The sequence below is a fragment of the Cervus canadensis genome, chromosome 8, assembly GCF_019320065.1.
Source record: "Cervus canadensis isolate Bull #8, Minnesota chromosome 8, ASM1932006v1, whole genome shotgun sequence".
NCBI lineage: Eukaryota > Metazoa > Chordata > Mammalia > Artiodactyla > Cervidae > Cervus > Cervus canadensis.
The window spans coordinates 65,807,968-65,834,253 of record NC_057393.1 but is presented as its reverse complement, the minus strand read 5'-3'; the positions used below and the strand labels follow the sequence as shown (position 1 = coordinate 65,834,253).

At 53.9% G+C, this 26,286-nt stretch overlaps 1 protein-coding gene across 9 annotated transcripts in view; it reads left to right on the top strand.

The window, feature by feature from the left end:
• Positions 1 to 26,286, top strand: part of CDH23 (cadherin related 23) — a 433,939-nt gene that overhangs the window by 240,689 nt on the left and 166,964 nt on the right. For 7 of the 9 annotated variants that reach the window (XR_006270872.1, XM_043476660.1, XM_043476659.1 and 4 more), the window contains exons 12-14: positions 11,851 to 11,856; positions 13,632 to 13,781; positions 14,248 to 14,406. Coding sequence is in view for 8 of the 9 variants with exons in the window: in XM_043476660.1 (XP_043332595.1) it covers positions 11,851 to 11,856; positions 13,632 to 13,781; positions 14,248 to 14,406 (315 nt within the window). In the remaining variant the exon portion in view is untranslated. The remainder of the gene's footprint in view (positions 1 to 11,850; positions 11,857 to 13,631; positions 13,782 to 14,247; positions 14,407 to 26,286) is intronic. The other 2 variants (XM_043476661.1, XM_043476663.1) reach the window with 2 other exon arrangements.

Here is a 26,286-nt window from a genome sequence, read left to right as displayed (position 1 = left end):
CTGGCTCTTGTCAGGGCTCAGCAGGAAGGCAGTGAGCAGCAAACAAGAGACTTGATCTGACTAAAGTTTTTCAAGAGGACAGACTCTGAAAACAACCCAAATGCCCAGCACCTGATGAGTGGACAAACAATGTGGTATACAGTGAAAAATTGTAGAGCTGTTACAGTAATGTTACATCCACGATGTAACACAGAACCTAGAAAACAGGATGCTAGGTAGAAGAAGCCAGACGCAAAAAGTCGCTTTGTGGGTGATTCCATTTCCATGAAGTGTCTAGAATAGGCAAGTCCGTAGGGACAAAAGGCACACTCGTGGTCGCAGGGGCTGAGGGCAAGGAAATGAAGAGGGATTGCTTATACAGGATTTCCTTTCGGGGTGATGAAAATATTTCAGAACTATAGGTGGTAGTTTTACAGTATCACGAATTATACTCAAAACCGCTGAACTGCACACATTAAAATGACTAAAGTGATGAACTGTATCTCAATTCAAAAACTGTAAGAACGTGCTGGCTGCCTGGGTTCATAGACAAAGCAGAGCAGGGCCATTCCTAGGAGGGAAGGGCAGTAAGATGTGTGCAGGGGTAGGGAGTGTTCAGCGCCAGGGTCTGATTTGAAGGGAGAGGGTTTGCTGGGGTGGAGGAGGGGGTGAGGGTCCCTGGACTACAAAGAAAGCTGAGCGCTGAAGAATTGATGCTTTTAAACAGTGGTGTTGGAGAAGACTCTTGAGACTCTCTTGGACTGCAAGGAGATCCAACTAGTCCATCCTAAAGGAGATCAATCCTGAATATTCATTGGAAGGACTGATGTTGAAGCTGAAACTCCAATACTTTGGCCACCTGATGCAAAGAACTTGACTCATTTGAAAAGATCCTGTTGCTGGGAAAGATTGAAGGTGGGAGGAGAAGGGGGCGACAGAGGATGAGATGGTTGGATGGCATCACCGACTCAATAGACACGAGTTTGAATAAGCTCCGGGAGTTGGTGATGGACAGGGAGGCCTGGCATGCTGCAGTCCATGGGGTCGTAAAGAGTTGGACCCGACTGAGCCACTGAACTGAACTGAGAATGACCGCAGAAGCTCTTTGAGCAGTTAGGAACCTGGAGTCTTACTTCCTGAGATGGCAAAGCAGTAGCTTTGGTAAGGAGAAGGCAGAAGCTGTAGGTTAACCTTCAACACATTAGGTTTGACCTGCTTGTTAGACATTCAAATAGAAGTGCCAGGAAGCCAAGTAGGAAACAGGAGCATTGCCAGAGTCTGAATCATAGTTAAAGTCACGGGTCTACCTAGGAAAGGGGTACAGATAGACTAGAGAGCAGGGTTGGGGGCCAAGCAGCCGGAGGGCACCTCAGAGTTAGGGGAGATGAGGATGAACTGGCAGAGACACTGAGAAGGAACTGCCCTGAGGGAGGAGGAGGACCAAGAGGGAGCACTGAAGGATGGGAGAACGATTGAGGCAGTGGAGTGGAGAGGGAGGAGGCGGCTGCCTGAGCATCTACTAGTAGTCCCCAATTAGCATGTGTATCTGTGTTTACTTTTCTGTTTTCAGCATAAGGACTCTTAATTACCCTCATTAGGGAATGCCCAGATCCACTAACATTTACTGAGCAAGCCCACCAGGCTTTGGTTTTTTCTTTTTAATCCGCTTAACCATCTTCTCGAGTCCACCTTCAAAGCTCTCCCCTGTACACCGGGATGGCCCGCCTCTTAGAGGGATGCAGGGCTTCCTCCCCTAGCTCTGCAGTCCGGGCAGATATGCTAACTCCTCCTACAGGAACGGGAGTGTGCTTAAATACACAGGCTACCAAGGTGAAGTGAAAGTTGGATGGATTTCCCAAGGCATTCTGCTGAGCAAAAGCAGCCAGCCTCAAAGGCTGCTTCCAAATGATTCTATGACATTCTCACAAGGCAAAACTCTAGTGGCAGAGACCCCATCACTGATTCCCAGGGGTTTGGGGTAGGAGAGGGTGACTGGACAGAAGGAGCACCGGGGGGGGGGCTGGGGCGGGGCGGGCGTCCCTGGCCTGGCTGTGATGGGGGAAGGCCAAGCTATACATTCGAAAGTTTATAGAACTCTGTGCCCCCAAATGCCAATGCCACTGCATGTTCATTATACAATTTATAAAAATTTATATCATTGAAGACTTTTCCACCTTCATCCTCCCAAAAAAGATGATGTGAAAAGCACCAACGTAAATAACACTACTGGTGGACTTTTACACTCAGCACCATCCTTCCCACCACTGTCATTTAATTCAACACATATGCAATACCACCTTCCTAAAGCGAGAAAGGTAGGCTGGAGGGCCATGAGTGCCACAGTGAGTCTGAACCTGATTCAGTAGGCAGGTGGGAGCCATCGACGGTTCTTGAGTGCAAGTGATACCCTCAGAGCTGATTCATCTTTAGGTTGGTTAATCTGGACAGAAGGAGAAAGAGGTTAGAGACCAAGGGTGATGGCAGATAGCACTAATGGATGAGGGCTAGATGTGGGATCTGTGCAAAAGGTGAGGGCTGGAGTGAGGCTCGGGTTTAGAATCCCAGGGATGGAAGTGGCAGAAGCTCAGAGGGCAGGCCAGGGCAGAGGCTAGATGGAAGGAAAGATGGCAGCGGCCACCATCTGCCACCACTCCACTGGGCATGGCCAGACTCCTGGTTTCATCTTCCCCTGAACTTAGTTCTTTAGCTGAAGTCCCTCCATCACCCTCACCTGCTCTCTCTCTGAGTCTCTGTGTTAGAGACTCAATTTTCAGATTTTTTTCCTCACACCATATATTCACAGATATACCATGCAGCTCATTCACTCATGCCTATATTGCTTTGTCTGTTTAACCACAATTACTATGTGTCCAATACCTGTGTGCCTGGAAAGGCATGGCATGGGTCATAGAGACAGTGTTCTTTGCAAACCTGAGCTGTGCCTGGGTTTAACTTCAGGATGCCCCGGGGAAGTTGAGTAACACTGTTATCAGGCATGGTCACCCATCTGCCTAGAGCCCAGTGTCCTGTTCCAGCCCAAGACCCTTCCCATTGGGCACTTGTGGTGCCTGTGTTCTGAGGGAAGGGGCCCCAAGGCTGGGCAGTCCACCTGGGCAGAGGGCTCGGAGCAGGAAGATGAATTCACCCACTCCCTTCCAGCTCCCAAGACACCCAGGGTCATGGCCTCTAAACAGTCTTGAGTTCTACCCACCGCACCCCACCCCAAGCCTCTTGAGGCAATGTGATCCCTCTCAGCCCCCCTCCCTGCCACTCAGAGGCATGCTGACGGTGGGCTGACTATTGGAGAAGCAGAGGAATATAAAGTGGTGTGATTAGCAGCAGGCAGAGTCCCCCTCCTGATTTCCATAAGGCGTTTAGATTTCTTTGCCTTGCCACATTTCTCTCTCTGTGGGAACAGGGAAATAGTTTTAGCATGGTAAATCGACAGAGCCAGGCAGCTGCTCAGTGCAAGGCCCACTGCCAGCTCTACACCCTGCCCCTCCCTGCTCTGAAGCTGAGGACAGCCCCCCTCTGCCAGCTCCAGCGAGGCTCATCCTCCTCCTGCTGCCGCCCTGCCCAGGAGGCCACATGACCTTCTGCGGAAGGTGCCCCAAGGTGGGGCAGGGCAATTCTGGCCTTGGGGCAGACTGGGATGCACACCCTTTTATCCTGCATTTTGGCCTGTTCTCCCTGCACCTCTGAGTACACTTACCCTTTAGCGCACTGCCCCAACCCCAGCCAAAACTCTGGTGCAGAGTTCGCTGGTAGAGTGGAAAGGGAATTAAAGCCAGGTATGCGAGTGAGGTCCAGGTTGTCAGATTCTGATCAGAACAGCAGACCTTTTTGTTAGAAAAGTGGCTGCCATGCTGGCAGGCCGGGCCACATGGACTCTTCAAGCTTTCCACTGAGGGCGGGTGCACTCAAACAGGGTCCCGTGCAGGAGGGAGGGAGTGAGGAAAGGATGGGGGGTGCGGGCATGGCCTGGATTCCTTGGGATCTTGTCGGGTGGAGCATATTGTTCTGGAATTAAGAGCTCAGGTGTCATGAATCTCACTTGGTCCCTCTCCCCTTTACATTCAAGGCACCAATCCAGTACCTCCGGCCTGGACAGCAGTCCCCTGCGTGTGTGGGCCTGGAAAGGTCCCTTCCACGTAAAGCTTGCTGTTCGGCCACACCCACAGGCACTGGTAAGGGGAGCCTAGTCATCCCGACCAGTACCCCCTGAAGCCAGTTTGTTTCAGTAAGTGCCCACTGGGCTGATTGCTCAGGCCCCTAGAGGTCCAGGGCAGCCTAAATGAAGATTTGGATCCCAGCAGAAATGACCATTTGCCTGGGACATAGAGGTCAGAGTGGCAGGTTCCGTCTCTGGGGCTGGTACAGTTAGCTTTGCTGCATCCAGTGGACACCAGTGGCACCTGTGATCCACAGACACCAGGGCTGCCAGCCAGCAGTGCAGCCATCCTCATTGGCAAGGACCAGCTCCTGGTGTGAGCTGCTTGGGGCTTGAGCCTCTAAAGTGAGCCCAGACTTTGTGGAGCACCTGTGGGACTCAAGGGCCGGTGTGGCTAGAACTAGATGCTTAGACTCCTTGTTTTCCACACCCAGTGGATGCCGCACCTGAGCAGTGGTGCCAGCTAGCCCTGCTGGGCTCTCAGACTCTCCGCATAGAGTGGGGAACCTATTGACCTCATTTTTCTGAGATTGCCAAGGTTATAGCACCTTAAACCAGCATCCTGGGAACACTCTTAGTCCCAGACAGACTGGGACAGCTGGTCAACGAGGGGCAGTGCCCATCATCTCTGATACAGGCTTGAGAGGGGACCCACCCCAAGGCTCTGAACCAGACAAGCCTGGAACACAGAAGAGAAAGAAACAGCAGAGCTGAGCTCCCACTCTGTGACATGGGCTTTGCTGGGTTACTGGAGTTGGGACTCAGTGCCTAGGGACAGGAGGGGTGGGGACAGGGGCAAGGAAAGAGGCCATCAGGTGTAGCTGGGCTTTGGAAGTGTGAGATCCCCATAGTGCATTAGGGTAATGGGCTGCAAATTAGGAAAACAGAACTTGAAAGTGTCTGTCCCTCATTTACTTTAATGCAAGGACCCAGTGCACACTGTGTATAATTCATCTCCCAGAAGTGCTGGGACTGGCTGTAGGACTGACAGACAGATCCCTCTAGAGAGAGAGAGAGAGGTGTATATGTGCAGGTGAGGAGCACCTGCCCACCTCGCGCGCTCTTCTGTAGATGAATAATACACACATCTGCTAGCAGTGGAACTGACAGCTCTCTAGTATTCTTTCTCCAAAGTGCCAGCTGCCAATCGGATTGAATTAGATTTCACAGGGGTTTTTGCAATACATGGAATTCACCAGCAAATTACTCTTAAAGAGGGAAAATCAATCATTTGGAGCAGAGATAAGCTGAAGGCAAGGCAGCCTCGGATTGATCCCGTCTGTGCAGGCGTGTGTGGAATTCAACAGATAACCTGGGGAGAAGAGGGTGGGATCTGCTGGAGACAGGAACCGAGGAGGAGGAGGAGGAGGAGGGAAGGAAGAAGAGCTGGAGGTAGAAGGTAAAGCAGAGAGGGAGAAAATGAAAAGGAGAAGGTGAGAGGGGAGGGGAGGAAAGCAGGAAGAAGAGGGATAGAAAAAGAAGAGAGAAACAGTGGAGAGGGAGGGAAGGGGAGAGAAAGAAGGAGTGGACAGAGTGAGCAGAAGAGCGAAAAGCAATTTGAAAGAGCACAGAAGGTGAACTATCATAACAGTACCTTGGAAAATTACCTGGTCCATGCTTCCCATTTTGCAGATCAGAAAACTTAGGTCCAGAGAGACAAAAGGGCCTGCCCCAGAGAGGAACAGCAGATCCAGAGAAAACCTCAGATCCCTGGTTTTCCTGACCTCAGGCTCACGATGCTCAAGGGTCCAAACCACACAGAAATTTGGGAAAGGGGTATAGATGGTCTGAGAGCCTGAAACGAGGTCTGTCCTTCACTCTGCTGCATCCTGGGAACCTTCTCGGGCCAAGGCCAACTGGGACAACTGGTCAACTAGGGACAGTACTCAGCATCTCTGATTCAGGCCTAAGTGGTGGCCCACTCCCAGGGAAGAAAAGCTGAGATTCTGAGCCAGGCAAGCCTGGAATGCAGAAGAGAAAAACACAGCAGAGCTGAGTTCCCACCATGTGATGGGTGTGGGCTTTGCTGGGCCCCTGAGTGGGAGGGACACAAGGAAACGGAAGGTGGCTGTTTACCCAGAAATTACCGTGGAGGTGCCAGCATCAGTTCTCCTAGACTCTGAAACTTGGACGGTCCCTGGGGATTGAGGCAGAGTTAGGGGGTGGAGGCAGTGACAGCACAGGGCTTCTCCCCATCATCCCCGGGACTCTGACTTCACAGCGGGCTGCCTGTGCAGTGGGCCTGGGATAGCTGCCCCCATTGGGCAGGTGGGGCCAGAGCAACTTGGTGTCCCCCTTAAATGTGGGGACTAGAGGGAGAAGCAGCAAATTTTGAGGTGAAGGGGTGAGGAGAGGCCAGCCCCCTGCTAAGTTTACTCTGGCATGTCTGACTGGAGTTAATTAAGTGAAAGGATGGACAAAGCAGTGATAAAGAATACATCTTCTGTGGACTTTGATTTTCTGTCGCTCAATAGCATGGATTAGACAACAGGGCACAGTAGAGGAGGGAGGGAGGCCTAGGGCCCCTTGCTTACATCCAAGCCTTTGTCCTTCTCTGCCTGCTACCTTCATTCCTGGCCAAACCAAGGTCTAGAAATCAGCCCCACCCCAGGAGTACCCCCCTTCCCTTCTAGAACAATAATAACCACTCTCCTTTGTTGAGCATTTACTCCATCCCAAGCACTTTACTAAGATTTTGCAGCTCACCCGTAATAGCCCTATCAGGTAGGTTTTATTCTTCCCACTTTGCATATGAGAAAGTTGAGGCTCAAGGAGGTGAAACTGTGCAAAAAAAAAAAAAAAAAATCACACAGCTGGAAAGGGTATTACCTGTATCTGGACTCAGGTCTAACTCCAAAGCCACCATTGAAGTTTAGGGCCTCACACCCTGGAATCACTGGTCAGAGGGCTCTTCTCTGGCTGGCCCAAGTTTTGAACAGGGCTTCTGTGAGGGTGGCACTGACTCCATGGGCCCATCTCCACACTCCAGATCTCCAGCCCCATGCCCACCGCAGCTCACAGAGCTCTCTCTGTGCCTTTGGAGTGGTCACTGGCCCTTCTTCATTGTGATTCACATTTCGAAGTCACTAGTCCCCCCCTGCAGGCATGTGACCCTAGTCCTTCCTCTTCTTCTGGAAGAAACTAAGGTCCCCTCCAGGACACCTTGTGGCTCATAGAATGGATGAGGGCCCCCTAGCATTTGGGTACAAAGGAAAAATACACACAAGGCTCCTGCCATTAGGGAGACTCCTTTCTTAGGCAAGAGAACATAATCCAAAGTCACCCACCAAAACCTGGTGAGGCAGAGAGACAACACTGCTGCTTAATCTTACGGGTTATGCTTTATTCTTGCCACTTCACAGATGAAGCTGAGGCTCCAGTAGTAGAAGGTCACATAGCTAGGAAGCAACAGAGCCTGTTTTCCGAACTCTGAACCCTTCTCCCCACTACATTACACCACTGGATCACCATCCCGGCTACAACTCTGACCAACAGCAGAGGGAGATGAGCATGTCCAAGGGGCAAACTGGTGCCGCCATCAGCAGGGAAGTTTCTCAGGATGGGGAGAACCCAGCAAGAGTCGGAGGGATGAAGGAGCCTGGGGACTAGGTCAGGCCTTCCTCCTTTGGGGCACAGGGTCACCTGTCGAGGGAAGTACTAGGGGATGACTGCGGGAAGCCACATCCAGAGAGAAGTCAGGTGCAGGTTCCGAGAGCACACAGGACAGCCCCAAGCAGGCATAGTGGCCTGACAGGGCAGAATCTGCTCCCCAGGAGGGAAGGGCCCTGCATATGGCAGCTGTCAGCCAGTGTGAATCCCACCCCAGCCTCTGCCAGGGTTGTTGTGAACACTCAGTGAGCTAATAGTTGCAATAAACTCTCAATACATAGTTGAAAACAACGTTGGGTCCATCATGGAGCCAATGTTCGCTGTGGTAGCTGCAAAGAGGTGAGGCGAGAGCGTCCTTGCTGGGCAGTGTCTGCTCTGACTGCTCTCAAGGCCAGCCCTCCACTTCCAGGAGGCAGGGGGAAGGTTGGGGTGGTTAGGCAGGGGGAGGCAGCCCCTTCTGGCAGCAGCTGATAACTTGGACCAGGGGCTGGCGTGCTGCCCTCCACGGGGGGTGGCAAGACTTCAGTCACCAGGAGCAAAGCAAATCATAGCTTGCTGCACGGGGTTGGGGGAGTGAGGAGTGATTTCATGCGTCCTTCTCCCTCCAATAAATAAATAAAGCCGAACTGTCGTAGCCCCACGGGCAGCCAGGCGGCTCCCCAGCCTGGTGCGGGGAGGGCAGGCACTGCAGCTCGGCTCTGGGACCCGCGGCTGCCGGCTATCAGCCTTCTCATCTCCTCTCCCAGCTGGAAAAGAATTTAATCCACCGGGCTCCTCTCCGCACACACTGGGACTCCTTTTGATGTTTCTCTTTATCTTCCCTCCCAACAAAATTGCCCCTCAACAGCTCCAAGAGGGCCTCTTGCCTCTCCCCACCTCCCTCCTTCCCTGCCTCATCAAGTAGCCTGGCAGCAAGCAAGGAGCAAGGGCGTGGAGGAGACCCAGCCAGGACTGGGAGGAGCGGGCGTACCCTCTGCCATCTGACTTCCCTCCCCTCCACCTTCTCCCTCACCTTGGGAGAGGTGTGCTTTGCCCCTTGGGCCTCACTCCTGGCATTTAGTGAATACAGAAAGGGTTCTCCAGTGCCATCTGATGCCAGTTCTTTGCACCCATGAGGAGAGTGTTCTGGAGAGTGATATGCAAGAGACCAGGAGAGCAAGGTGGGGAGGGGCTTAGACTCTATGAGTCAGTACTGACCCAAGCTGTGCATCTTGAACAAGTTACCCTCTCTGGCTTCAGTTTCCCTCTCTGTTAAAAGGGGTGGACCAATGCTGATGTCAGTGAGATGTTGTGAAGATTCTGGTTAAGGTATGGGAAGCACATGGTTGGGGCTTGGTGTATGGAAGTGGCTGTTCTTGAAGGCTCTGGGCCAAGGGCTGCAATTCATATAGGGTTTGCACCCACTTTGCACCCACTTAGCGAACCAGGTAAGAATCCCATATACACATCCCAAGGGGCTGAGAGTCACAAGCCAAGTCCCTCTTGGCAGATTCTGGAAGGGGCAGGCTAAGCATTTGAGAGAATTTAGCCAGAGGGGTCCTGGGGTCTCAGGACAGACATATGAGCTGTCCTGACAGCTGCAGGATCAAACCTAGTGCACTTCCAGCCCCTGGTGGCAGATCGAGGCAAGGGGCGAGATCTCATTCCTTGAGACCCAAAGATCTCACCTGAAGGGGCCAGGAAGCCCTGGGGGATGTGGGCAGGAAACCCAGCCAGGTGCTGGCTCTGAATCTGCACTGCGCTCAGCACCACCCTCCCAGGTGTCCCCTCGGCCCCTCTGTCTGTGCGCCGTGGTCTCAGCCCCACTCCGTCCTCTCTCCAGCCTCTCACCCACCACATCTCGCTGGTCAGTCTTCTCACTGTTCTGACTTGCTCTGCATCCCGCCACCAGCCTTGCTCTGTTCAGCTGATTCTCAAACATTAGTGTGTATCAGAACCCCTGGAGAGCCTGATAAAATAGTGCTAGGCCCCACCCCCAGAGCTTCTGAGCGTGACCCCAGATTGTGCGTTTCTGACAAGTTTCTAGGTGATGCCACTGGTTCCCGCAGCGCACCTGGAGAACCGCTGCTCTGAGTAGTTCTCCTCCTTGGGTGCACGTTGGAATGAGTAACCTGAGCGCAGGACAAGATCCTGATGTCTCCTCTCCTTCAGCCCAAGTCTGATTTCCTTGGTCTGGAGTGCAGCCTAGCCGTGGGGGTACTTTAAATCTCCCCCAGCGGTTTTGATGTGTGGCTGGTAGGCAACTACCACTCCACGCTGCCCTGCTCGCCCTTCTGGATCCCTGCGGGTGCTCCAGGCCGCCCTCCCTGTCATGCCTGAGGTCTTCCCTGACTGTGCAGCCTGGTTCCCTAAAGACCATTGAAAAATGCAGCTTCCTGGGCCCCACCCCTGAGAGAGTCTGACTCAGTGGCCCTGGGTGTCTGTGTTTCTTCTCTAGCTCCACTGGCAGTTCTGATGTGCAGCCAGGTAAGGACGGCTGCGCGGGTGTGATTTGCACATGGCCGCCAAGTTCATCTTCCTCTTTTAACCCTGGTGTCCCCACTGTGCATGGACACAAGGCCAGAGCCCTCCAGATGGTCCCTGTGGTGGGCCTCCAGGAGAGACACAACCCCCTGATACCCCAACAGGCTCCCCAGTTTCCGTACGTAAACCCTTTGCAGTCAGCTCGCTTGTCTGCCTCATTATTAAGTATTCATTCCCCTCTCCACGCCTTTGTTTAGACCAGTCGTTCTCAAATGTGGGCTCAGACCAGCAGCAGAGGCATGAGCATCACCTGGAACTTGTAAGAAATGCAAATTCACGACCCTCCCCCTATCCCCACCCCATGGCCACCCCCGCCCCAGACCTACTGAATCAGATATTCCTGGAGGAGGGAGGACAGCAATCTGTACTTTACCAAGCCTCCAGGTGATTCTAATACACACTGAGGCCCAAGAACTTCGTGTTTAAAGCCACTTTCTCCACCTGGAATCCATTTTCCCTTCGTTCCTAAGACAACCCCTCTCAGGGCAGCCACTTCTGCTGGCATTCTCTTAGATTCGGCCCTGGAGTGCTCAGCAATGCCATCTCGGTTTGCTCAGTCCACTCATACTGCTGGCTGAAATTCCAGAACGTGCCCCTCTACACCCAGGAGCTGCATTTGGGGGATGCCCACGTCAGGCCCCAACTCTGCTTCCCTTGGTCTGGAAGGCACCCCGGCCTGGGCGCCGGGCTCTTCTTATCCTCACTCTGCCGCTTGCCCACTTCTGTGAGTTCCATTTCTTCTGGAGGCGTTCCCAAGCTCCAGTGTTCCTTCATGTCCATTATGTGGCCCACAGGAAGAAGCTCGCGCAGAGTAACGGGTGAGGAAAAGCTGCTGAAGCCCCCTGGCGCCTGAGCACCTACGGTGCAGTGCGCCTGCTCTGACGTGGCTTTGCACTGCCCCAGGGCTGGGCTGCGCCTCGGGCTCCCACGTCCCGCCACGGCTACAGAGGGTGGTTCCTTGGTCATTCTGGCAGAGAAGTCACTGGTGTCCAGTGAACATGTGCTGTGTGGTGGTTGTTGGTATTGTCAGCTCTTTATACACTTGTGGATCAAGCTTCAGAACATGGTTTTAAGTGGAAGCACGCCACTGTGTGTGTGGAAGAGGCAAGCCAGAGATCACAGTGCTTATATGCTCATGGATTTCCTGGGGAAGGATGCTAAAGATCGGGGTGTGGTCATCTCTGGGGAGGACTCTCCCACCTCCCTCTCAGTGAGGAGGGAGGCAGCTCAGGGAGACAGTAGCCCAGCCCCCTCCCAACTTTGTGCCATCTTCCCCTGTGTCCCCCCTCCCCGGGTGTGGGGCTGCACTGACCTTCCCACACCCCAGCACCTGGGTGCACACCCCCCACACACCCACCCCTCCTTGGCACCCCCAGAGGCCGTGGCCCATCACTTGCAGAGGGGGCCTTTCCTCTGGAGCAGGTGTGCCCCCGGGGTCCATCTCAGCCCCTCTCCCTTACTCTGATCTCGGACCTCACCACATTCTCTCTGATTCCTTCCTCCTCCCGGTACTTTTCCGGCTCCTTCTCTGTCTCCATACCCTTTGACTGACCGACTCCCACTGATAGAACCTGGTAAGTGAGCCTGGGAAGGGCAGAGGCTGGGAGGCATGGTGGGCATTGGGGCGGGGAGGGGGGTGCTCCACCTGCTGCGGGCACAGCTCAGGAAGCCCCACCCTCTCGGGGCCAAGGTCCATGGGAGGAAGAGGTATCGATGTCGGCTGCTCGGAGCTGTCACAGTCCGCTGGCTTTGGCTATTAGCGCCCCTTCGGGCATTTAATTGGTCCCCTCCATCTGACGGATAGATTCTACACCAGGGAGCCTGGGAAACTCCACAGCCCAACAGGGCCAGGAGAGCACTGCTCGCACAATTTATGGGAGCCCTTCCTGGGGGCCCTGGAGGGCCCGCTGCTTGCCTGGACCCCAAAATTGGCAGGGCCTTTATTTCACCAATTTGTAGTTGTAAGTAGGAAAAACTCAAGAGACCTAGGGGTAAATGTTAAAATGTATTCATTGCACAAATGTATCTGAGTACCTAAGGGACAGCTCCGGGGCCATCAGGCTTTGCTGAGGGGGTCCTTTCTAGCCTTACTGGGACCGTCCTTCCCTCTCTGACTGTGTAAAGGCTTCCAGGTTGCCTGGATGCCTCTCTTTCAACAGAAACAAGTTCTGGAAGGAAGCCCCTCGACAGACATATCCCTGGGCAGCCAAGAAAAGGAGCATGCCTCCCTGCCAGCCCCCAGTTGCTCAGAGGGGCTGTGCTGGACACTGGGCCAGGGGAGGGTCATGCAGGCTGAGAAGGAGGAGGCATCCTTCTGGTGCTGAGAGCCTAGCTCAGTAACCCACTGGGCTTCTCTTCAGAGGTGGAGAGAGGCTCTGGACTGTTTCCAAACCACAGGCTCCCTGCTGAGGTTTGAGGTGGGGGGGCTAGTCTGGGGTTAGATCCCCCCATTCAGGAGCCTGGATCACTTTCAAAGGAAGCCTGTCTCCCACCTTCAGTAGTGGCTCTTCCCCCTGATTTGGGGCGTGGGTAGCATGGAGATGTCACACATCCTGTGTGAGGACAAGCCAGGTGGCGTCTGAGGGCTCCCTGAGCTCTGGCCCTGATTGGAGTGATCAGAAACACCTGACCTAGAGCGAGGCCTCCTCGCCTGAAACCATGGCCTCGGGCTGCTGGGTTCTGGCAGAACCAGTGAAGGGCATGGCAGCTCTGCACTATTTGGGATCCTGTGTCCTCCCAGCCACCACGGCTGGCCACAGAGAGGGGCATACAGGGGTTCACTCTGACACTCCGCCATCTGGGGGGCTCCTACTCCACATGTAAGAAAGGCAGTGTTTCCCTTGATTGACACGACCCAGAAGAGGGACGTAGGAAAAGCACTGTCCTGCTCCAGCCCTCATGCCTTCTCTGGTCCAAGTTGACCCTGAACGCTTATTTGCTTCATCCCCCTCCACTCCCTTCTGGTCCTCTTTCCTTTTCTTTCTACCATCTCCCTGCTGGGTCTTGCAGATACTTCCCCCAGTTAGTGTCACTGGAACAGAAGAGGGAATGGGAGATGGAAAATGAACCAAACCACCCGAAAGGGATGTTGTGAGCATCTGGCGGGCTGATAAAGGCAAAAACAACTGGACGAAATTTCTGGAAGGCCTGGATGTGGGCAGGAAGGCCAGGGAGCCAAGCCAGAATCATGCATGGGAGGCCAGACCACTTTGGGGTGGGGGATTGACAAGTCCTGCTTCGGCCCTAACACCTCATCTGCCTCTCCAACCCCTGCTGCCCTGCTCCTCCAGCCACGCTCTGGGCCTTGGCTTCTTGCATTCTAACTGGTTTCTTCTCTCTTCTGACCCAGGGCCTGAACAGCATGTTTGAGGTGTACCTGGTGGGGAACAACTCCCACCACTTCATCATCTCCCCCACCTCCGTCCAAGGGAAGGCAGATATTCGCATCCGAGTGGCAATCCCCCTGGACTATGAGACTGTGGACCGCTACGACTTTGATGTAAGTCCCCTCGCCTCTCCTTGGCTGAGAGGGGGATTTCAGGGGAGGAAGGGGGCAGCACCATCCCCTTAAATCTCTCCTGCTACCTCTTCCCCATTCTTCCCTTGTGAATCTGACCTAGAGAAACCCACCAAGCTATGGCAGGGGCTGGCCTGGGCCTCCCCTTTTCAAGGAGGATAAGAAAATGTTCAAGAATTGAGTAGGATTTTATTAGGTGCCATCACAGTCTCAGAAGCCCATCAAGAGCCAGTCCAGCCCCCATTAGCCCCTGTCTCCCCAGCAGATTCTGTGACCACCCTGACCCTATGAGCACTGATGGAGGGATTCCCAGGAGCACACACAGGGATGGGCAGTGACTCAGACAGGTGCTCTGGGTTGGGATGGGTGCAGGCCCCAGGGGAACTTATGGGAACAAGGGCTCCAGGAGCATACAAGTGCTCACTGGTTCCTTACTCTGCACACCCAGCTTTTTGCCAATGAGAGTGTGCCTGACCATGTGGGCTATGCCAAGGTGAAGATCACCCTCATCAATGAGAATGACAACCGGCCCATCTTCAGCCAGCCACTGTACAATGTCAGCTTGTACGAGAATGTCACTGTGGGGACCTCAGTGCTAACAGTCCTGGTGAGTCCTCTCTCCCTTGAAGGGCAACTGAGCTCTGGGGTAAACCATCGGGAGGCATCCAGAGAGATTTTGCCCAAGGAGTGTGGGCAGTTCGGGGAGGGGGTACCCCCAAGCCCTCAGAGGTTGTGGTGTTGGTGTATTAGAGCATCTGGTTTCTTCATGATGAGGCTTCCTTGGCCAAGGAAGCAATGTGGAAAAGGTACCCACCTGGGAAAAGATGAAGTTGGGCCCAGGGTTAGTTTTCTGCCTTGTCCCTGAGAGATAGTGAGCTTGAGTGGGCCAAGAGCCCTGGGCCTACCTTCTAATGGGGGCAGGTGCCAGCCATCTCTCAGGAGGGCAGTCCTCTCTCTCTGAGCGTGGACACCACAGAAGAATGGGCTCCTGGACCTCCCCAGCTGTCTTTGCTGAGACCTTGACAGGGGACCCTCCCGGTGTCCATTTGTAACAGTCAGGACTCATAGTCGCAAGGGACAGAAACCTTTAACTGGTTCAAACAAACAAAAAGAGCATTGGCTCTTGTAACTCTAAAGTGTAAGTGATTTCAGGCATGGCTGTATCCAGGCACTAGGTTGAGCAGGAATCTGACTTCAGCACCAGCCTCTGCTTTTTTGTATTGGCAGAGAGGCACACCAGCACCCCTAGGCTCACTTCTCACCAATTTATCAACCCCAGTGGGGGAAAAGAAATGTTCTTTTTCAATAGTTTCAGCAAAACTCCCAGAGCTGATTCTCATTGACCCAGCTTACTGGGCCACCATAATTCTGATATACCAGAGAAGGCAATGGCAACCCATTCCAGTCCTCTTGCCTGGAAAATCTCATGGACGGAGGAGCCTGGTAGGCTGCAGTCCATGGGGTCGCTAGGAGTCGGGCATGACTGAGCGACTTCACTTTCCCTTTTCACTTTCATGCATTGGAGAAGGAAATGGCAACCCACTCCAGTGTTCTTGCCTGGAGAATCCCAGGGACGGGGGAGCCTGGTGGGCTGCCGTCTATGGGGTCGCACAGAGTCAGACACGACTGAAGCGACTTAGCAGCAGCAGCAGAGATGGGTCATGCTCCCCCTAGTGGAGTCAGGGCGTGGGTCAGTCCCATTCAAATTACATGGGCTGAGAATGGGACAGGGGCTATTCTACAGCAGCCTCTGTTATCAGAACAAAGAGGGTTGCTGAGCAGATCAGTGGCAGATGTGTGCTACACAGGCACAGGGGCTTGCCCATAGTAGGTGCTCAATAAAACAGAGTTTAACCTGCTGCTGCCCCTCCCTGCCCACTGAGGCCCCCGAAATCCTTGCCCTTCTCGCTGCATTCTCACTCCAGGCACAGACACTGCCTGTCGATCCCAGACCCCCTACTCCAAAGTGTGTTTACTCTACAGACAGATGGTGTGAAACTGTTTTCAGCCCCCAGGTCCTTCCCATCTGACAGTTATTAATTTTTCAAACAGATGTTTAGCTAGGCAGGCCGTCAGACACAAACAGTGAGTCTGCTGCGGCTGTTTTCTTCCTGCCTGCTTCCCCAGCCCGTGGCTCCGCCAGCTTTCACCGCATTGCTCCTTGCAATCAGTCACCTGGTGCTTGAGGCCCGATGGGCCCTCCTGCAGCCTCTAAGGGCCCCACCAGAGAGCAAGACCAGGGCTCTGGCCTTCTGGACCCAAAGAAATCCTCTTCATCCCCCCAGCCACTTTGCAATGTCAGGGTGAAGGGCACCCAAGCAGCCTGTCTCTCACAGGGCTTGGGGCCATATGGATATGCTGTCCAACAAGGAGAATGAACAAACTGTAGCCACACTGAACATAGATGCATCTCACAAAAATATAATACTGCGGGGCGGGGGAGGGGGGGAAGCTCTACATGAAAGAATACTTTTTGTATGATTCCCTAAGTGTAAAAGAGATTCAAAATTGATCTGTAGAAAAAGGGGCCAACATAGTGCTTATCTTTATATGGGGCAGTTCTGATGTCATCGGATGTTCAGGGGAAAGTTCTGATGTCATAGGGTGTTTTGATTCTTCATCTGGGTGCTAGTTACATGGGGTGTGCCCTTTGAAAATTCATAAGACTACACCTATGACTTGTGTACTTTTCTGCATATTATACTTCAATAAAGAACTTATATGAAAAAAATTCAGATATAAGGCCCAGGCTTGGCAGGTGACTAAGGATTCCTTCCTGTCACTCTTACTGGAGAAGAAGGGTCTTGCTTTGCAGTCCCCATCTCCCGTGACCCTGGCAAGGGTTGAGGGAGCCTAGGGGGGCAGGGTTGGGATGTGAGGTATAGAGTGGCACACGTCTTGGCTCATGCCCAGCTGCAGGTGCCAAGGACTATGTGTGAAGCCCAGTTCCATCCAGGGTTGGCACTGGAGAGTAGGTTCTCACGCTGGGTGTCCTCAAGCACTGGAGAAGTTCCTGGGCCTGCATGGACCCCCTGCCCACTGCCCAGGACCCCTTTTCCAGTCCCTCTCTGGATGTTTAGCAGATGTGTCCAGCCTCTGTGGCTGCCTGAGGGTCCCCACTCAGGACTGGCTCATCTGGGCTGCCTCTAGTTCCTGAGTGTGTCTGTCAAGCCCTTCGCACCTTCCTGTCACAGCCCCAGCCCCAGGGTCTGTGGAATTGTGCAGCTGTGAGGGGGCCGTTTCACCCCGTGATAATCTCTAGCAGCAAGGCTCTGTGTCTGAAGGAGCTTAGGTCCCAAAGTGAAACCATGGGCCTTGCCTCCCTGCCTTCACTGTGTCCTCCTCTACCCATATCACCTCTGAGAGCCTTCATTTCCCATCTGCAAAATGGGCATGATTCCCCCCACCAAGGCTGCCGTCAGTAGGTGTGAATGACAGATGTGAAAGCATCCCCTGGTGACCCCCCACTCACTGTCGTCTCCCAATCCCCCCCGCCAAGGTACTTCCAAAGCTTCTAGCAGGTGGCAAGTTCTGTGGTCACACCCACCACACCCACTGCCCTGGCTTCTCCCACCCTGCCCTTCTCCCCTCCGATCCAGTGTCAGCCCAGTCTCTCCACCTGCTTTGCTCCAGGAGGGGCTGAAGTTATAGCCTCCTGCTCAGAGACTGTGAAATTCCTTCTCCTTGACTTTTTCTGGGATGTTATTAAAATGTTTCATGGGCAGCTATGTCAGAAGAAGAAAAAAAAAAAAAAAACTATGAAGAAAAGGAAAATGTTTTAATTTGCACTGAAGGCCAGGGCAGAGCCTGCTGCAAGAGGCCTCTCCAACCCCCACTGTGGCAGGGTACCTTTTCTGTAGCTCATCCCCTGTCCAGGGGGAAGGCAGAACAGGAGGGGACCATCGCCTCCAACCTGGGCATCCCAGCTGGGATGGCATCTCTTCTCACCTCCCTGTTCGCTGAACCTCCCTCACCCCAGGTTTTGAGACCCTTACAGCCCCCAGTTCTAGAAAAATGAGTTTCTACTGCTGGAGGGGAAAGGGCAGGAATGTAGTGGTCACAGGCTTGACCTTGAGCCCCACTCTGAAGGGTGACCACAGAGGGGAGGGCTGTGTAGGGGCACATTCACCGCATATGTTTGCTTTTGTGTGGCGGGGGTGTGTGTGCATGCACACAGGCATGCTCTTGTGTCTGTGCCTGTATGTGTGTTTGCAACTACATGCTCTCAGATACATGTATACAGCACATGTGTGTATGAAGCTGGTGGCTCCCCATCCTCTAGGTTGTGTGGTTTCTTCCCCTCTCATATCCCCAGGCTGCTCTGATTCTCACCTTCCTATCCCGCTTCCTGACCTAATAATAACAGGACTTGAGTAGAAAGACTATGGGGTTTCTTCCTAGGACTCTTCTGGGCTTTGGGCAGCCCTATAGCCTTGCTGATGGGTACCTGGGTTCTGGTGGGGTGTGTGGGTGCTGCTGGACAGTAAGAGCGCAATCTAAGCATGCATGGAACAAATGTTTTTTGAGTCCCTACTACTGTGTCAGGCACATGGCCCTGAGAATCCAATGGTGATGTGAGTCTTGCCCTCATGAAGTCTATAGTCTCTTGGGAAGGCCTGATGCTAGTACTAAGAAACGAATCTTTGCATTAAGTATTACTTGCTGTGTAGAGAGATCAGGAAGCTGTGAAGATCTGTAACAGGGCACCTGACCTTGACTAGGCTCAGGGAAGGCTTCCCTGAGGAAGTAGCAATTGAGTAGGCATTAACAGGTGAGCAAATGGAAGGAGGCACATTGGAGTAAAAAGGAGAAGCATGTGAAAAAGCCCTGTGGCTAGAATGCAGTGAGGGGTGTGTGATGTATAAGGAGGTGGAGTGCTGCTCCTCTGAGGTGGGAGTGAGGGGTGGGGGAGGTTCAGCAATCTGTCTTCTTCCTGAGTTGTGCCTACCCCAAATGCAGCCACTGATAGTGGCTGTTCTGATAGTGGAGAAGTCTTGTATTCATCCATTCACATTCTCTTACCTATTCCATCCTGGGGGCCCGTGGCCAGCATTTGGGAAACAGCTGGCAGAAGTTTCTCCCACCATTCTACAAGATGAACCTGTTTCCTCCTCTGCCACCTGGGGAGGTACCCTGACAGGATCCTACCCGGAAGTGTTGTGACAGTTCGGTAGAATGGTGGGTGAAGATGCTCGGCGCTGAGCCTGGCCAGGAACACCCAGAAAATGTCAGCAAGTCATGCTGGCCTCCTGGCTGAGCTGATGGCACCAGGACTCAGAGTCATGGCTCTGCCCCAGGGAAGCCGTGTAAGCTGGGCACATCCTTGAGCTCCTGAGGCCCCAGTGTCCTCGTTATAAAGCAAGATGGTAGGGCCGGTGCTGCTTCAGGGCCTTCTGGTTCCATGAGGCTTAATTCCAGCTCGCTGTGCCTGAGAGGAAGGGTTGATTTTTGCTGTCTAGTTTCACTCCTGGCAACATAAACCTGTTCCTGTCCTTCGGGGGTCCCTCACCCACCCACTGTTCTCTAAGGCTCCCTTGCCTGTCCCTCCCTTGCCTCCCTCTCAGCCCCCATCTGGAAGTTTGCTGATGATTTCAAGGTGGTCACTTCCCCACTCCTGGAGCTCACCAGTTTTTCCTTGTTGTCCAGCCTGGCCTCCATCCCCAGCAGCATCAGCAGAGGCAGCCCTGCTGCTGTTGGTCCCCTTCTCCTCCTCCCCTGCCCATAGTGAGCATCACTGACACCAAAAAGGAAAGGTGATGTGATGTCACTGCCCCAGGCGGACCCTGGTAAAGACCAGCCTCGGTCCTGGAAGAATTGAAATGCAGCATGCCTCTTCCACCAGCTGTCAGGCTGCGGGGCCTCTTCCCTAGCTCTGTGATGCCTGCAGGCTCAGGGCACACCCCCTCCCATGTTGCTAAATCCAAGGAATTTAACATGGGCCTCACCCCGGGTGCTGGGAACTCAGTGGTCCAGCAAGGTGGTTTGGAAAGGCCAGTCCCCTGCCTCAGCTCAGGTGGTGCTCCCTGGTCTCCCTGGCCCCTCACAGAAGGACTTGCTACTCTGCAAGTGAGGGAGATGCCTTCCAGCTGCATCAGTGCCTTTAGGAGGGAACCTTAGGAGCAAAACCTGGAAACCAGAGAGACCCAGGTTGAAATTGTGCCCCACCCTTGCCGTCTCTGTGACCCTAGACAGATGCCTGGCTGTGTCCAATCTCCAGTCCCCAGAATTTGCTGTGGGGATGATAGAAGTAGTATCTGTGCCAGGATGAAAAGAGGTGCATGTAGATCGCTTACCCCCAGAAAGCTCTGAGGGGCTGGGAGCTGTAATGGCTAACACTGTTGCTTGTGCTCTTATCCACCATAGAATGCGGGGCTCAGTGCAGCTTCAGAGAACACTGAGGAATCACTGCCATGAATCACTTGCTTAAACCTGGGTCCTGGGTACTCTGTCCTTGGCTCCGACTCCACTGGACAATGGGTCCTCTCAGTGGACACACTGGCTAGTTCTTGCCTGTGTCCAACCCTGGACTCTGACACTCAGACCCCAGTATCAGGGACAGAAGACAGAGGTTAAATGAGGATGCAGGAGGAGGGCTAAGACTATTAAAGAAGCCTGCAGCAGGTGAGACAGGAGGACAAGCTTCTTGTGAGTGCAGGCTGGGCATTTGCTTGGGAAGCTGGAATTAGGAGAGCCCCACCCTAGGTTTGATGCTCTGCTGTCACCATCTTGAAATTGTTCAGTTTTGAACAAGGGGCCTTGTGTTTTCATTTTGCATTGGGAAATTATGCAGATTATGTAGCCTGTCCCAGCTACAGGAACTCTTCAGCTCTGTGCCCAAAGGAGCTCCATGGTGGTCCCTTGTCTTTGTCTGTTCCCACGTTCCATCAGCACTGCCTCAGTAATCACTTGCCATGTGCCGTGCTCCAAGCAGGGGCCCACCAAGCTTGTTTTGGTTCCAAAGGCTGCATAAGAAACCATCCCACATTTGGCCACAAAAAGCAGTGACCATTTTCTTACCTTCATGGATCGGGTGGGTCAGGAATGTGGACAGGGCAGCAGGGGAACCCTTCTCTGCCCCTCCAGGTCTGGGGGTGACTCCTGTCTCTGTCCGGTGCCTGGGCTGCTCTGGCTGAAGTACTGGTCCAACTGGACACTGTGTTCCGAGCTCCTGGCTGTGGTCTCTCCACATGGCCCAGGCATTTCAGCCATGGTCTATAGCGGGAGCCTCCCAGAAGAGGCCTCCAGGGAGTGAGCGTCTCAAGAGAATCAGGTGGAAGCCACGTGGCTTTTTGTGACCTAGCCTAGAGGTCACCCCACATCATTTCTGCTGAATGTTGTTGGTTACAGTGAGTCATCAAGGCAGGTTCACACTTAAGAAGAGAAGCTATAGTCCCTCCCCAGCCGTCAGAGGGAAGAATGTCATAGAATTTGCATAAGCGAAGGTGTCTTAGACCCCCTCAGAGCTCACTCCGTCAGTGCCCCTTTCCTGAAATACTGCACATGAGCATGGCGCCAGGGGAGAACCAGTTCCCACTCCTCCTCCAGGAAGGAAGGAAGGAAGGGAGGAAGATAGGTCACTCAGTCATGTCTGACTCTTTGTGACTCCATGGACTGTGGCCCACCAGGCTCCTCCGTCCATGGGGATTCTCCAGGCAAGAATACTGGAGTAGGTTGCCATGCCTTCTTCCAAGGTATCTTCCTGGCCCAGGGATTGAACCCAGGTCTCCCATATTGCAGGCCAATTCTTTACCATCTGAGCCTCCAGGGAAGGGAAGCCCTGCACAAACACAAGCAGAAGAACACAAATAGAAACACTTCCAATCTCATCTTCAGCCTGGAAGAGCTCTCCACCAACAGGGGAAGGGAGAGAAAAGAGAGTAACCCCTGGTACTCCCTGGCTCATAAAGTTCCAGTGCTCTAGGCCTGGGTCAGCATTCGAGGCCCCCGCACCCCAGCCCTGAGTCGCTTTCCAACCCTCGGCCCCATTACATCCCTCACACCCCTTCTCTCCTGCCTGCCCAGAGTCTCTAGCCTCCCTGCATATCCCTGCATGTCCTCACACCCCTCCTGAACCTGGCTTTCCCTCCCTCCAGTCTGAGACCATCAAATGCCTGCCAACCCTAAGAGGCAGCTCTTCTAACGGCAGCCTCCCATAAGAAGCCACCTCCCTCTGTAAGGGGCACAGGCCCACCTCCCCCGAGGTCCTTGCCCTCCTCTCCAGCTCCCCTCTGTGCTGGCACCTAGCTTTCCCGGGGTGTCCTCGCCATTTCTGTTGGGGCAGCATTGTCAATGGCCTCTCCTGCCCACTCCACGGAGAACTTCCTGAAGGCAGGTTCTCTCTGTCCGTGTGCCCCCCTCCCTGGGGTGTGTGGCACAGAGTAGGTTGGACTCCTGTGGCCTGGAGTGTCTAGGGCAGCTTCTTTGAAGGAGGAATGGAGGCAGCAGTCTCATGAGGGAAACTGAGGCATAGGAAGGGGAGATTATACACCTGTGTTCACCCAACAAGTCAAGGGCAGAGGTGTCTGTCCGAATCCGAAGCCTTGTAACTTCTGTTTCACTACTTGTGCCAGGCTCCCTAACACCCGCTCTGGCGATAGGCACTGGGGGAACACTGCTGGACAGGGAGCCCCGAGGCCTGGGCTCTAGATCCCGACTTGCCCTGTGACCCTGGGCCAGTCTCATTCCTTCTCTGGGCCTTGGCTTCCTGCTCACTCCAAGGAGGGGGTAAACTGGATGCCCTCTGATTATCCTTCCTAGATCAGGCGGGGTCTGGGGTGCAGGCCACAGCCCAGGAACAAAGGCAGGGGTCCAGGGGCTGCAATGGCCACCAGATTCAGGGGTCACTTAGGCCTCCTTGTCCTAATCAGGGCATGTGATTACAAGGTCAAGGCTGAAATGTGCCCCGCCCTTCAGCCTCCCTCTGCAGACAGGTCTGCTCCAGCTGACCTTGCTGCCTGGGCTGCTCCTGATGGCTCCGGGTGCCCTGTGAGCCCGTTTCTCCCCTGCAGAGGCCTCCCCACTGCCCCCACCCCCACCCCCAGAGCAGGACTCTGCTCTCTCTGGGGGAAAAGGGACATCTACTATACTCCTTCACACCCCTAGATGCATCTACCATACGCCTTCATTCAATGACTGTTGATCAGTGGCCTGAAATGACAACAGTGAACGAGACAGACCAATCTCCCTGTATGTGCAGGGGTGGGAGAATAAGGAAATCCAGAGTGTGTCAGAGAGGGACACGTGCCATGGGGGAAGGTATAGCTGGGGGCAGCAAGGGGGGAGTCCCAGCTGTGGCATTTGTTACCTGTTGCACCAGGTGGTCAAGGAAGACGAGCCTCTCAGAGAAGGTGACAATGGATGGAGCTCTGAAGGATGGCAGGGGGAGTCTGAGTTGAGAATTCTGCAGAGAGCTGCCCTAGGCTGAGGGAGCCACAGGTGAGAGTCTTGAGACAAGAGCCTGGTGTAGGTGAATACTTCATGAGGGGGAAGGAAGACTGGAGGAGGTCAGGAGGTCATCCTAGGATGGGTGACTGCGCTGAAGGGGAGCAGATGAATCACGGAGGCTGCTGTGTGGAGAGCAGGCCAGCAGGAGGGGGAGAGTCTGCCAGGGTGCAAGTGGGGTGACCAGGTGAGAGACGACAGCTCCGACAACCCAGGTGGCAGTGGAAATGGGGAGGGGTGGAAGATTTGAGCACCTTTCCTCTGTGCTCCCTTCTCTCCCAGCCCATGCTCAGGTCTGGACAGAGGCCCCGCTGTTCTCTGCCCCAGACCCAGCAAGGCACGCCCATCTTCACCCCACCTGGCTGCCAGGCGCGCCTTCACAAACACTGAAATGGACACACAGCCCTGGGCTGCAGTCCTGCCTGTTTCACACCAGCTGGTTGGCTTTGGGCAGGTTACTTACTGTCCTTGAGTTTGGGTTTCCTCCTCTATGAAACAGGGAAAATAATTCCCATCTCAGCAATGTCGTAGGATGATGCGTGGAAAGATAGTTATCTGATGCCTATGCACAACAAGTGGTTGGTACCAGCCTCTGCTGCGGGCCAGGCGTCCCAGGTTATCTGTGCCCCTCTAAAATAGTTGGCCTCTCCCTGTTTCTGATAGCAGTGTTTCAGGTTGATTCTATCATTGTATAGAGCTGGTGACAGAAATTGCCAATGTGAATTATCAGCAAGTCTGGGCGATAACACCACCCAAAGGTTAGACCTCATCCAGGTTCTTTAGCAAAACCCAACAGAGGTGAGCGGGTCAACAAGGGAAAGAGCGGAGGCAGGACTTCCTGGCAGCTGGGTCCCCTCGGCTGCCCTTCCCCTTCCTCCTGTTCCCCCACCTCTACACGCTCTCCCCATCTCCTCCTGACACCCCCTCACGGCAGGCATCTTAATTGATCTCATTGTTCTCCAATCCCTAGAGACCTGCAACTCCAGCTGTGCTTAAACAGAACAAAATCTCTTCCAATTTCCCCACCGTTTAAAAGAAAATTGAATTCTTTATCTGCAGCCTGGGGAGGGGAAGAGAGGTTAGACACACACGCAAGCACAAGCACACATAAATAGTAGTCACCCTAGTCCGGCTCCCAAGCTGTCCTGGAAGGCCTTCACTGACACACCGTCCCCCATTCGGGGCGGGGGTGTCTGAGCTGTACTTCTGGGCCCCTTTAATCTGCTCTTCGTTCATCTCCAGTCAGCAGGGCCAGGCGCCGGGAGGAAGCTGAGCTGGTTGATGGTGATTGACGGGTCCAAGTTCCTCTGTCTGTCAGGCCTCAGTGCTCCTCTGGATGTGTTTATCTCTTTAATCTAAATATCAATCCGTGAAACCCGGAATGGGGTGGAATGAGAGGTAGGACAGGCGCTAAGGAGAGAGAGAGAGAACACAGCTGGCTGCCCACTGCCACCCTGGCCTTCTGGAGGGAGCCTTGACAGGGCCTGTGGTTGGAGGCCAGGGGGTGCTGCTTGCGACTGGCTAGAGCCTGGGTCCGGATGGAGAGCCAGGGCTCCCCCAGCTCGGCCCTTAAGTGGATTGTCCCAGACCTTGTTCAAGGTCCAGCAGTTTCCTGCCATTTAGTTGCTTGACTGCTTGATTTTTGGCAAATTGATCTAAAGCCTCGTTTTCCATCAGGCCTCTCACACCTCTCTCACTGGTGCTTCCAGAATTCCCATTCTTGACAGGAGCAGCTCTGTCTGCTGCTGACCTTTGGCCCTTTGTCCAAAAAAAAAAGGAAGGACACTGTTGTTCATCATCACAGACCTGGTGAGCCCGTCCTGTAAGCTTAGAATATAAATGGCAAGCACTTTACAGCATGTTACGTACCTCTTCCAGGACCCATTGTCCAGAAGAAAGAAATGGAGGCCCAGAGAGGTTTAGTAACCTGTCCAGCGTCAGCCAGCTAGCAAGTGACCAAGCCAGGATTCAAACCTGGATCTGCCTGATTCCAAAGCCCTGGGGTCTACCTCCCACTTGCTGCTTGTCACTATGAGGTGTCCATTCCCATGCTGAGCTCCAGCCTGTTGGAATCAGCTGTCTCCAGAGTCCAGAGAGGTGAGCCCAGCCTGTCCTCCAGAAGCTGGAGCTGCGTTGTCCCTGGGTGACCTTGTGCAGGTCCCTGGCTCCCAGGGCCTTGGTGTCCTCTTCAGTAAAATGAAGGGATTCCACTGGATGCCCTTGAAGGCTGTGCCAACAGCACGTGACCGCCTGCCCCCGCCAGCCCCTCCTACAGGAGCTGTGACTTCCGGCCCTCTGCGTCTGTCAGACCCCCTGCAGTAGGGTTGCCGCTGATTGCTCCTCTCAGGCAGTTGCTCAGAAGACACCAGAGCAAAGAAGAGGGACCCCGCGAGTGAGAAGATAGTGGGCAGCTGTAAGTGCGGCCGGAGCCGGAATGAGTTCATCAGTGCAGTAAAGCAAATGTGTGACAGAGTCCACCTGTGCCGGGTGGGTCAGGCGCCCTGGGACTGGCCAGCAGGAGGGGGCCCAGGCCTGAGAGCTGACCCTGGAGCAGGAGGCGGGAGAGGCCGCGGGAGCAGGGAGGGGGCCCACAGAGGTTTAGGGGTGTGTTGAGCTGGGCTTGTGGTTCTGGAGTAGCCTAATCTTACTGCCTCGTCCTTGTTGGCGGGGATGACAGCTCCAGTCCCTTCCACCTTGTTTCTGGAGTGGCTCAAAGTCCCGTTTGCCCGCTGGTTTGCCTAGTGTTTTTTAAACTTTTTTTTTTTTTAATCATGATCCATAATGAAAATTACGTTTAACTCCATAACCCAGAAGACACTCACACATCCATGTGTAGGACAAAGCAATACTTCCCTACTAAGTGTGATTCAGTTATACATATACATGTATTAATTCTTTCTCAGATTCTTTCTTTTTGGCTGCACTGGATCTTTTGCTGCGTGCGGGCTTTCTCTAGTTGCAGTGAGCAGGGACTACTCTGTTGCAGCACATGGGCTTTTCATTGTGGTGGCTCCCTTGTTGTGGAACACAGGCTCTAGGGCGCATG